The sequence below is a fragment of the Oncorhynchus kisutch genome, linkage group LG24 (genome assembly GCF_002021735.2).
Source record: "Oncorhynchus kisutch isolate 150728-3 linkage group LG24, Okis_V2, whole genome shotgun sequence".
NCBI classification, from domain to species: domain Eukaryota; kingdom Metazoa; phylum Chordata; class Actinopteri; order Salmoniformes; family Salmonidae; genus Oncorhynchus; species Oncorhynchus kisutch.
Window position 1 is genome coordinate 16,613,350 of NC_034197.2, and position 13,164 is coordinate 16,626,513.

Sequence of the window (13,164 nt, forward strand, 5' to 3'; positions counted from 1 at the left end):
TTCCTCTCCGGCAACTGAGTTATGAAGGACGCCTGTATCTTTGTAGTGACTGGGTGTATTACTACACCGTCCAAAGTGCAATTAATAACTTCACCATGCTCAAGAGGATATTCAGTATCTGCTTTTTTACCAATAGGTGCCCTTCTTTGTGAAGCATTGGAAAACCTCCCTGGTCTTTGTGGTTGAATCTGTGTTTGAAATTCGCTTTTCGACTGAAGGACCTTTAGATAATTGTATCTGTGTGGTACAGAGATGAGGTAGTCATTCAAAAATCATGTTAAACACTTATTGCACACAGTGAGTCCATGGAACTTATGTGACCTGTTACGCACATTTTTACTCCTAAACTTATTTAGGCTTGCCATAACAAAAAGGTTGAAAGCTTAGTGACTCATGACATTTCAGCTTTTCATTTTTTATTAATTTGTAAACATTTCGAAAAACATAATTCCATTTTGACATTATGGAGTATTGTGTGTAGGCCAATTACCAAAGAAATCTCAATTGAATCTATTTTAAATTCGGCCAGTAACACAACAAAATTAGGAAAAAGTCAACAGATGTGAACACTTTCTGAAGGCACTGTATATTATTCATATTTAGACATCAAGTAAATGTGTGTTGACTGAAACATATTGAATTTGAAACACAGTATTTCATCTTCACCAGCTCGTCATGGCGTCAGTGTATTCAGTGTGGATATTGTTATCTCCAGATGTCAAGAAGAACCAAGTTCATCACACCAGATCTTGAAAGCCTGGCACAGGATTTCATCACTGATTTCATGGAAGATTTCTGTAGAGATGAGACAGAATCTACAGTATAGTTAATGAGCTTGCTTGTTTAGGTTATTACAAAACACATACTGTATGGAGTATCTAGGAATGTTTTGAGACTGACATAAAAAGGCAGCCTGATGGTGTTCCTAAAGGAAAGATGTCCAGACCTGCACATCCCAGTCCTGTGGGAAGAGGCATCCTCAGGGACCCTGCAGAGTGCTTCAGTCGTTCGCTCAGAGACTTCTGCACCAGGGCCAGAGTGCAGTCCTGGTGCCACACAGGCAGCTCCAAACCCACCATGCAGTGGCTGATCCGGGCCTTCTCCTCTCCTGTCAGGAGCCCTTTCTGGTGGGCCACGTACACCATGAAGGACATGTCAATGTTCACCGCCTCCCCGTGGAGCAGAGCAGGCAGCACTTTCTGCAAAGGAGCATAAAAAGGTTCATTCCAAAGGTAAAGTTATACTGTATGCACATTTGTCGAATTATCTTCACTTGTCAAATATATATCTGATCATTCACACCTTCCCTGATATCTTTCTCCCCATCCATACACCTTTTTTATCGTTCACTAGTATCAACTCAGTGATCAAATCTTTACCATTTCTAGCTCAGGGCTGACTAGATGGCCAAAGTCCACCAGTCTGTCCAGGTCATCCTCCCACAGATTGGGAGCCAACTCCTCTAGCATGGTTTCTATGGCAATCCGCATGGACGAAGAGGCAGCATCTTCCAGGTCACAGCAGCCACTGATCTTGTCATGGGATTGGAAACTTGAGTCCAATAGGTACTTGCCTTTAGTCTCCAGGAGCTCAAACAGGCCCCTGTGTTTCATCAGAGCCATCTAGAACACAACAAATGATGGCTGATTTATTAGCTCCATACAGAGTTTGGAAGTAAGCCACTATCAATGGGGTGATTTAGGCTTGTAAAAAGTGTTTAACTTTCTTCCTTCATATGTGTTAATTAGTAATAGTGATTAGTATAGTGTATTAGACATGTAATAGACAGCAAACAAATACAACCACACCTTGCTGTTAAGACAGCAAACAAATACAACCACACCTTGCTGTTAAGACAGCAAACAAATACAACCACACCTTGCTGTTAAGACAGCAAACAAATACAACCACACCTTGCTGTTAAGACAGCAAACAAATACAACCACACCTTGCTGTTAAGACAGCAAACAAATACAACCACACCTTGCTGTTAAGACAGCAAACAAACACAACCACACCTTGCTCTTAAGGGATGTTTGTCCAAAAGAACTGTTGTCTAGATATGCCTAAAATGCACAGCAACAGTCTCAGTCCTTTTAGAAAGATGACATGCTCAGTTTGTCATGTGTTAGGGTGCTTTCAGGTATTCAACCCACATGCATACTGTACCCATGCTGCAATGATGAGTACCTTTAACATTTCTGCCATTCCATTAGAAACCTGCCTGCGAGGAACAGTTTGGATGAAGGTCCGGTCTAAAAATGTTGCGACCGGAGGTATGTAACTCCCCAGCTTGTTCTTACCATTGGCAAAGTTGACTCCAGTTTTGGCCCCCACACTGGCATCAATGTAGGAAAGCAGGGTGGTCGGGACACGGATATAGGGGGTTCGCCTCCGGTAGAGAGAAGCAGCTAGGCCCACCACATCCAGACACACCCCGCCTCCAATAGCAATGATGGGCTCAGAGCGCCTGTCTATGCCAAACTTGTGGACCTCCTCCAGAATCCTGGTCACAAGCTCCATGGACTTGTTCTCCTCTGTAGTGGGCAGTGGGAGGATCCTATAAAGAACATTTCTGGCCTCAAAATACCTGGTGACCTGGGAGCCATAGAGCTGATTGACTGTCTCATCAATGATAATGAAGCGTTTGATGGGCTTGGTGTTGCTTCTGAAGGCCTTGAGCTCATCCTGGTCCTCTATATGACCACATAGCAGTGTGTCATTCCCAACATCCAGCAGGTTGTGGCATTGGATCACTCTGTAGGTGAACACAATAGGGCTGACCACTGTCCAGGAGAGGCCATGTTCTGAGGTGCTCTGGAAACTGCATGAGGAGCCAGCAGAAATGGTAAGTGATCACAACAACTGTCATAGTGGCAGGTTTGAATGGCTTGACTATAAATACTGTACATACTAACCCTGCTTTGATGTTGAGTCCCTGTATACAAACGTCCCCCACCAGGGAGGCCTAGGAGCTATGGGCACACTATCTTAGTTAACAACCAACTGGTACACTCCCTAGGAGCTATGGGCACACTATCTTAGTTAACAACCAACTGGTACACTCCCTAGGAGCTATGGGCACACTATCTTAGTTAACAACCAACTGGTACACTCCCTAGGAGCTATGGGCACACTATCTTAGTTAACAACCAACTGGTACACTCCCTAGGAGCTATGGGCACACTATCTTAGTTAACAACCAACTGGTACACTCCCTAGCACTACATGTATTGTTCAACTGACTGAGATTGTTCTAAGAACTTTTTCATGTTTGAAAATTACATGTTCATTCAATAGAAGGGAAATGCTATGGGCAGTAAAATTACACCGAATTATGCTAATCTGTATGCGGGGGTTGTTTGAGAAAAATGTGATTTACAGCCCTAACAATCCATTATTTCGCCATATCAAGCTCTGGAAACGCTTCATTGATGCTGTATTCCTTCTATTCCAGGGCACAGCAGAGGAACTTCATCAATTCCATTCCATCAATACAAGCAGTGAACATCTGCAATTCACCTTCACTTTTGATGTGAATTAAAGACGTTTTCGTGACATTTTGATAAAGAGGGAGTGTTGTGGCTTTAGCACAGACCTATACAGAAAGCCAACGGACAGGAATTCACTGTTACGTGGAGATTGCTTGCACCCTACACCCCTGATAAAGAGCCTCCTTATCAGCTAATACAGTCACATACGCAGGATCTGTAGTACACAGAGTGACTGACAAACAAGCCGCTTGTCTGGATGAGCGTTTCAGACAACGGAGTTACCCAGAGGAATCGCTGCATGATGCAAGGGACCTTTACAAAATTACCACATTTTTCACAAAGGAAAGTGGGTGTAGTCCGTGATTGGTGGAAATAAAGCTGTTAGCTTAGTCATTGAAATAGGCTACTTTTGCTCCTCATATCTTCACAGAAAATTGTTTACATTTCGCTCCCCTTTTAGCCAACATTTAATCAATGCAGGCACACTTTTAGCAAGCTATTTATACTAAATCAGTTGTCCCTGTCCCTGCCCCTGCCTGGAGCCAGGCCCAACAGATGCAGCTTCAGACTCAGCAGCCCGGTCTCCCCATCCCCATACCCCTGAACCAGCCCTGTCTCCCCATCCCCATCCCCATACCCCTAAACCAGCCCTGTTTCCCCATCCCCATACCCCTAAACCAGCCCTGTCTCCCCGTCCCCATACCCCTAAACCAGCCCTGTCTCCCCGTCCCCAGCCCCTAAACCAGCCCTGTCTCCCCGTCCCCATACCCCTAAACCAGCCCTGTCTCCCCATCCCCATCCCCACCCCCCTGAACCAGCCCTGTCACCCCATCCCCATAGCCCTGAACCAGCCCTGTCACCCCATCCCCATACCCCTGAACCAGCCCTATCTCCCTATCCCCATACCCCTAAACCAGCCCTGTCTCCCTATCCCCATACCCCTAAACCAGCCCTGTCTCCCCGTCCCCATACCCCTAAACCAGCCCTGTCTCCCCGTCCCCATACCCCTAAACCAGCCCTGTCTCCCCGTCCCCAGACCCCTAAACCAGCCCTGTCTCCCCGTCCCCATACCCCTAAACCAGCCCTGTCACCCCATCCCCATACCCCTGAACCAGCCCTGTCACCCCATCCCCATACCCCTGAACCAGCCCTATCTCCCTATCCCCACCCCCCTGAACCAGCCCTGTCACCCCATGCCCATAGCCCTGAACCAGCCCTACTCCCAACTGAAGAAGGAGGTGAGCAGCATTGTGTTGAATGACATGTCGGTTGGCATAATTACATGTACTGCAATGCATTGAGGACAGGAATGTGATTCTCCAGTCAGGAAAAATCTCACTTGACACAGAGGCAGCCAATATCAGAGCCTTAAAGGAAGAGGCTCTTAGAGATGAATGGAAGTCTCTCCTGTCTGAGGCAACACGGATTGCTACGCAAATAGATGTTGCGCCTCCATTTAGCAAGGAACACAGCCGCCAGAGGAAAAGGAAGAGATTCCATGATGAGACCTCTCAAGAGGTCAGGACAGTGCAGCAATGGTGTTTCAGAACACAGTGTTTTTTTACTGCTATGGACAACATCATATGTGATACTAACTTGTCCCCTCTTGGTCTCCTGAATGCAATTTGTAAGATGCAGCTGCAAAGCATTTTTGGAGAAGATTTTGCACACTGCCTGTGACTGTTGCTGGTGGCGAGAGAGCTTTCAGTAAGATAAAACTGATTCAGAAAAACTATTTGATGTCCACTATGTCCCAGGACAAGCTTTGCAGTCTTGCCATACTGTCCATTGAAAGTCAGTTAGCTAGAAAGCTGGACTTTAAAGACTTGATCAGTGACTTTGCTGGTAAGAAGGCTCTTGGTGAGTAAGGCTGAACAAGGGCCAATGATAACTGTTTAATGGCATGGCTATGGATATTGGATCACTACAAACGATGCCCACAGGCTGAGAACAAGACTGAGAACAGACTGAGAACAAAATATATCTCAAAGTAATGGCTGGATTGCCATAACATTTGTTGTACACAATCAAGACCCCAAGTGGAAGAAACCTATTGATTTGGTGACCCCTTGACCTTTCCTCTAGCGCTACCATCAGGCCTTTTCATTTCCATTTTGTTTTCCATTTTCCACTTTAACAGCTGATTATTTTCTATTTGGTATGTATACTTAGTTAAAAAATCTGCTGCGGATTTTATTATTTTGTTTGTTATATCATTCTATAGATGATGATGTTAATTTATTTTAATTGAAGAGGTTCATGTATATTTAAGTTACATTTATTTTAAGTTATTCATTCATGTTAAGAGAATTTTCCATTCAAGATTTTTACCATTTAAATTACATCTAGACTGTAAAATATGGACTTTAGCACAATTCTTATAGAGGGTATCAGTCTTGCATCAAATACTGAATTCCACTGTATGCAGAATGTTGCATGCACGTCTGCACAGTGTTATATATTCACAGCTCACTGTCAGTAAATATCAGACGTTAAATATTGGACTACAAGAGAGTTGCAAGCCTGCAAAGGTGGAGTTATTTAAAGCTTTGAATGGGTCGATTGGGTTCTGTTGGTGGGTGGTTACAGCAATTGCGCAGGGTTGATGTGGTGGTGAGGAGTCTTTTCATGTGGCCCAAAATCCCTAGCGGCGCCCCTGCCCCTGACAAACGAGTTCAGTGCCTTCTTCAATACTCCCCACTTCGCAAACAGTTCGACCACATCATTAAAAAACACTGGCACATCTTGATCACTGATCCACAACTGGAAAAGATGTTGAAAGAACCCTCACGAGTAGGTCTTCAGACACGCCCCAAACATCAGCCAACTGGTGGTGAGGTCTGATCTTCCAACGGTGCCACGTAGCACCTTCCGAGACAATGTGCTAGACAGTAATTACATATGTGATAGATGTAGGCCTACTCAGTGTAACTTTACGAACAAATGCACCACGTTCAATCATCCTGTCACGGGCAAGGGCATTAAGATTAAGGGCATCATTTTACGTCTTCCACAAAATATGTGGTATACCTGATCCAGTGTATTGGTGGTCTGTGCTATGTAGGGAAAATGAAACGAGCTGTCTAAACAAGGAAAGCAGAACACGTGAGTAATATCAGGACTTTTGACCAGAGAAACCCTGTGGCTGCACATTTCATGGAGGCTCGTCACATCATCAGCTCTCTGAGATACATTGGAATCAATCATGTTAAGACTCAAAGGATGGGGGGAGATACCGATAATCTATCACTGAGAAGAGAACTGCATTTGATTCACAGTTTGACCGCCATGTCTCCTAAAGGTCTGAACCAAAACACCGTTCTAAAATGCAAGTGGTTTCATTGACAGAAATGGAAATATTAGTAAGAAAGAGCGGGGATTTAAAGATACAACAACTATCATGGGTTACTAATATAATTAGGATAATGCCTTTGGCTGCTAGACAATGAAAGAAAGTTTAAATAAAACCAATAGAACAGGAGAATGCATATGAGGAAGTCTATAAAATAATTGCCTCCACGTTTCTATGTTTGGATTTTAGCTATAGGCTACTTTGAAGCAAGGTAAGCTTGCCTCATATTATGAATTCAAACGTCCAGGTTTCAAACAATTAAGTAACAGGACACATAGTGATGCTAATGACAGGCCTAAGCGTCTCAAATCAAATCAAATTGTATTTGTCACATACACATAGTTAGCAGATGTTAATGCAAGTGTAGCGAAATGCTTGTGCTTCTAGTTCCGACAATGCAGTAATATCCAACAAGTAATCTAACTTAACAATTTCACAACAATTACCTTATACACACACAAGTGTAAAGTCTTCCGGTAGATGGAAAGTCTTTCCTGAAACCTCAATTAAATGTTAACTAGCTACAAAGTAGCCTATGCCTACCTATCAGAAGGATATCATGATGATTATTTCCATCAATCCAGTGTGCCATTTCTTTTGAAAACTCCATCTCATGTGCTACAGAAACACTGATAATCAAACAATGGTGCTAGGTGCCTGAATGAAATGTCTTAGATTTTCCCCAGACCTCAAAAGTGGTATCCTGATGTGGTTTAAGCATTGTTATGGACTTAGAACATACAATGTTGTTGTTTTTCTGAAAATAACAAAAACCTGGAGAAATAGGGGAAAATAGAAAACCTGTGAATTTCTGACTCCGTTTATGTTTCAATAGTACTGTAGTAGGCCTACTACACAGCACAGCTTGGGTTGCCCTGAATGAAAGATCAATATGGGATTGATCATTTTAAATCATTCTGACCCTTACAAAAAAAGATTGCAGTCAAAGTGCAGGATTACTGCAGTACACTATAGTATAACTGTAGTTGGATTGCAGTATATCTGCAGTATGCTGCAAATACTGCATCCAAAATAATAAAAAATTCAGGTAGGGCGTCTTTCCTTCGTGGGTGGGCCGGTCGGAAACATTTTGGCAAAATTAGAGTTTTCCCATTTCTCCAGGCACCTCTAAAACACTGGATTTGTCCTGCCATCCAGGCCTCCACTTGGTCATTTTGTACATATGTATATATTATATTTTCTGTAACTACTACAGTATATGTACCCATCTCATTGATGTCAAATTATTAGAGGTACATGCAGCTTACCGATCATTGTACCTGTACACAGCTCATCTGTAAATAGGACACCCAACTACCTCATCCCCATATTGTTATTTTTTTTCCTCGCTCTTTTGCACCCCAATATCTCTACTTGCACATCATCATCTGCACATCCATCACTCCAGTGTTAATGCTAAATTGTAATTATTTCACCACTATGGCCTATTTATTGCCTTTACCTCCCTAACCTTATTATTTTTTGCACACACTGTACATAGATTTTTCTATTGCGTTATTGACTGTACGTTGTTTATCTCATGTGTAACTCTGTGTTGTTGTTTTTGTCGCACTGCTTTGCTTTATCTTGGCCAGGTCGCAGTTGTAAATGAGAACTTGTTCTCAACTGGCCTACCTGGTTAAATAAAGGCTAAATAAACACTTTTTTTTTTTTTACTTAAATAGTTTTTGAAATAAGTCTCTGTAATTATATCTACAGACACTGTGCGTCCTGCATGGGAGGATATTCCAACAGTTTGCAACATAATATAGTGGGGATTTGTTGGGGTGGTGTCTGTCAGTGGGCCGAACGCGGACCGGTGGGGGGTTGGGTCCGACGGTTGGCGGCGGAAACTCTGGATGCGCCCTTCTCGCGGATCTCCCCAGCTATGGCGTTCGCTGGCCTCACACATTGTAGATGGGGAGGTCTCCCCTACGCTCACTAGACTTGAGGCGGAGACTAAACCCATTGGCCCCGCAGTGATAGAGTATTGCATGGATCTGGCTCATGCCTTACGAAATGGGGAGAGGTATCTCCAGCTTGTCTGGGGAGGGATTCCTACATCTGATGTGGGTAGTACCATCCACGCTCATTGATTTGCTGCGGAACCATAAAATGGACGGAAGAAGCCTAGGTTCCCACAAATCCCTGAATGTCAACTTGATGAAATTCAAAGGACCGTACCCACCTGTCGCGGTCGCACTCAAATCACCCGTGGGGTGACTGTGACCCCCTCATGTCAAAGTGAGGAATATTGATGAAGCGCTGGTAAAGCATGGTTCCTATGGCTCTGTCCCGGAGGGCTGACTGTGCAAGCAAATGATTGAAAGGGGATGATTATTTTCTGTTGCTTCTTCCGACACCCGGTCGATGGTGCCGCTAGATACTGCAATGGGTATTTGGTTGTCAAGCCTATAAATATTGCGCTGGCACTTGATGTTGATTGGGTGTAAAAACCCAGTTAAAGTCCGCTGAAGGTTAGTAGCGGCAACTGATGTCCAGTTTGTAGGACAAAAAAAGCCTCTGATGATACCACCTGGCGTGACTCTAATGGATGCCAATTTGATGATATCTGACCATAGCATGCTACCCTTTGTGACCCCCTCATGTCAAAGTGGGGAAAGTCGGTGAAGCGGGGGTAAACGGCGGGACATAATTAATAGTCTCTTGAGGTATCTTGCACAGATATTTGTAAATTATTTTGTACATAATGTTTCTGCCACCGTACGTATCGTACGGCATAAAAGAGCTTCTGGATATCAGGACAGCGATCACTCACCTCGGATTAGACAAAGATTTTTTTCAACAAAAAAGCAAGACACATGATATTCTCCTAACACCGGGCAGGGCCGACATCCCAGTTATTCGCAAGAGGAAGCGACGCAGGTACAGAGGACGGATGCCTCGTCAGGACCCGCAGAAGGCGAGCCGGGTGCCTCGTCAGGACCCGCAGAAGGCGAGCCGGGTGCCTCGTCAGGACCCGCAGAAGGCGAGCCGGGTGCCTCGTCAGGACCCGCAGAAGGCGAGCCGGGTGCCTCGTCAGGACCCGCAGAAGGCGTGTAGGAAAGTCTGCCGTTACCGTCAATATTACTCGCCAACGTGCAATCATTGGACAATAAACTAGATGAGGTACGATCACGAATATCCTACCAACAGGAAACATCAAAAACTATAATATCCTATGTTTCACAGAATCATGGCTGATTGACGACATGGATATTCAGCTAGCGGGATACACGCTGCACCGGCAGGATAGAACAGCACAGTCTGGTAAGTCGAGGGGGGGGGCAGTCTGTGCATATTTGTAAACAACAGCTGGTGCACGAAATCTAAGGAAGTCTCTAGATTTTGCTCGAGTATATTGTATATTGTAAGAGTATATTGTGATAAATTGCAGGCCACACTATAGCCTAGAGAGTTCTCGGCTATAATTTTCGTGGCTGTTTATTTACCACCACAAACAGATGCTGGCACTAAGACCGCACTCAGTCAGCTGTATAAGGAAATAAGCAAACAGGAAACCACTCACCCAGAGGCGGCGCTCCTAGTGGCCGGAGACTTTAATGCAGGCAAATTTAAATCAGTTCTACCAAATCTCTATGTTAAATGTGCAACCAGAGGGAAAAAAATCTAGATCACCTGTACTCCACACACAGAGACGCGCACAAAGCTCTCCCTCGCCCTCCATTTGGTAAATCCAACCACAACTCTATCCTCCTGATTCCTGCTTACAAGCTAAAATTAAAGCAGGAAGCACCAGTGACTCGGTCTATAAAAAAGTGGTCAGATGAAGCAGATGCTAAACTACAGGACTGTTTTGCTAGCACTTACTGGAACATGTTCCGGAATTCTCCCGATGACATTGAGGAATACACCACATCAGTCACTGGCTTTATCAATAAGTGCATCGAGGACGTCGTCCCCACAGTGACTGTATGTACATACTCCAACCAGAAGCCATGGATTACAGGCAACATTCGCACTGAGCTAAAGGTGCCGCTTTCAAGGTGCGGGACTCTATAACCTTTACAAGAAAGGTTACAAGAAATCTCGCTATGCCCTGCGACGAACCATCAAACAGGCAAAGCGTCAATACAGGGCTAAGATTGAATCATACTACACCGGGTCCGACGCTCGTTGTATGTTGCAGGGCTTGCAAACTATTACATGCTACAAAGGGAAGCACAGCCGCGAGCTGCCCAGTGACACGAGCCTACCAGACGAGCTAAATCACTTCTATGCTCGCTTCGAGGCAAGCAACACTGAGGCATGCATGAGAGCATCAGCTGTTTCGGACGACTGTGTGATCACGCTCTCCGTAGCCGACGTGAGTAAGACCTTTAAACAGGTCAACATACACAAGGCTGCGGGGCCAGACGGATTACCAGGATGTGTGCTCCGGGCATGTGCTGACCAACTGGCAGGTGTCTTCACTGACATTTTCAACCTGTCCCTGATTGAGTCTGTAATACCAACATGTTTCAAGCAGACCACCATAGTCCCTGTGCCCAAAAACACAAAGGCAACCTGCCTACATGGCTACAGACCCGTAGCACTCACGTCCGTAGCCATGAAGTGCTTTGAAAGGCTGGTAATGACTCACATCAACACCATTATCCCAGAAACCCTAGACCCACTCCAATTTGCATACCGTGCAAACAGAACCACAGATGATGCAATCTACATTGCCCTCCACACTGCCCTTTCCCACCTGGACAAAAGGAACACCTATGTGAGAATGCTATTCATTGACTACAGCTCAGCGTTCAACACCATTGTACCCTCAAAGCTCATCATGTAAAAACGTTTGAGATGGAAATGGACAAACTGAAAGGTGTGCAATATAGAAGGGTAGGTAGTGGACATTCTGAACCTTGTTTGGAGTCAGTAGGTCACATGACCAAGGACCTATTTAAATTGAAAGTTTGAAAAATTTATGTAAAATCGTGTGAGATGAAAATGGACAAACTAAATGGTGTGCAATGTGTAGGCCCAATGAGTGTACATTCTGAACCATGTTTGAAGTCAGTAGATCCCATGATCAAGGAGCTATTGAAAATTGAAAGTTAGAAAAATTCATGTAAAATCGTGTGAGATGAAATGGACAAGCTAAAGAGCGTACAATGTGTAGGCCCAATGAGTGGACATTCTGAAGTCACATGACCAAGGAGCTATTGAAATTCAAATGTAAAACAAGTTTGTACTTTGTTTATGCTCCCTAACTAATTCAACTAAGAATACAAAATGTTGCTCACATTTCCACATGTTTATTAGCTTTTCAAAGCGAATTAATGTCCAAATCGTGAAAATAAGACATGTGCAATGTTGTGCGCAATTTTTCCAACATCATGACAGATATTTGGAGTCTGTGGCTCAAGTGGTTTGAAAGCTATTGAGGTTTGAAAGCGCGAATATCCGTTAAATATCCAGTCTTTACCTTGGTCGAAGATTGTTGTTAGTAAAGTAGTGAATTGGGGGCATAAACAGTGTGCGGGCCTTCCTTATCCCAGCACCTAAATTAAGGATGTGCGTATGGCCACAAACTTTTCTATAAATACGCACTTAACATCTAAAGTCTTTAATGCACACAATATTATAACACTTACACTGTCAACAAGAACATAGACTCCCGGTAGGTTAGTTGGGATGCAAAATAAAGGTGTATGTAGAGACAAAATTACAAACTGTTAAACAGCTTTTTTACTGGTGATCTACTAGTCTACTGTACACCGACGAAATGTCAGCTGTGCCCAAAATAGAAAGATATCCCATGTCTTCCAGTCAACCGAATCATTTATGAAAAGGACCTCTGACTCACATTGAGGCAACAAATATAAAAAAAATCTTGTGAGATTTAAAATATTCCCTCTTCTAAAATAACATATATTGTTTAAATCAACATGAATCAAAAGTATTAACTCATTTGATTCCTAAGATTTGGAACCAGAAGAATACTCCCTTTCTCTTTGCCCTGCCATTCAGCAAGATGATCTGTCATGCTTATGAGATGTGTTATATCTTTCCACAAAAAAAATACACAAAATGTAAATACAAAGTAGAACATACTACTCACATTTTAGCAGCTGATAACCGTCCCTCCTTCTGAGTCTGTCCGCCAGTCTGTCTGTTCCATGCCCCGTTCACTTGCAGCAGGCTGTACTCTGTTTGTTGGCTCGTGTCACTATCAGAGTTTTCATGTGATTGCATGACCTGAGTATTTACTGAGTGGGATACAGTTGGTTCTGTCATTTTGGAAGGATATGCAGTGCGTCCCAATTCTCTACCTTTCTCCTGTAGTGTGCACTCGGTCACTCCTCC

The 13,164-nt window shown here is 43.9% G+C and overlaps 1 protein-coding gene across 1 annotated transcript; it reads right to left on the reverse strand.

The window, feature by feature from the left end:
- Window positions 1–7: 7 nt before the first annotated feature.
- LOC109869706 (2-epi-5-epi-valiolone synthase) lies at window positions 8–13,154 on the reverse strand. The gene is made up of 5 exons (XM_031804291.1): window positions 12,920–13,154; window positions 2,191–2,824; window positions 1,380–1,622; window positions 947–1,199; window positions 8–795 (listed from the first exon to the last, which is right to left on the reverse strand). The coding sequence occupies exons 1-5, from the start codon at window positions 13,093–13,095 to the stop codon at window positions 719–721; spliced, it is 1,383 nt and encodes a 460-aa protein (XP_031660151.1). The 5' UTR covers window positions 13,096–13,154; the 3' UTR covers window positions 8–718.
- Window positions 13,155–13,164: the final 10 nt, after the last annotated feature.

Bases quoted from the DNA above. Each gene is read 5' to 3' on its own strand.
- LOC109869706 (XM_031804291.1), bottom strand. From the start codon at position 13,095: ATGACAGAACCAACTGTATCCCACTCAGTAAATACTCAGGTCATGCAA. The intron at 1,623-2,190 runs GTACTCATCATT...GTTGTGTTCTAG, and splicing joins GAATGGCAGAAATGTTAAAG to ATGGCTCTGATGAAACACAG. The intron at 796-946 runs GTCTGGACATCT...TCATCTCTACAG, and splicing joins CACAGGACTGGGATGTGCAG to AAATCTTCCATGAAATCAGT.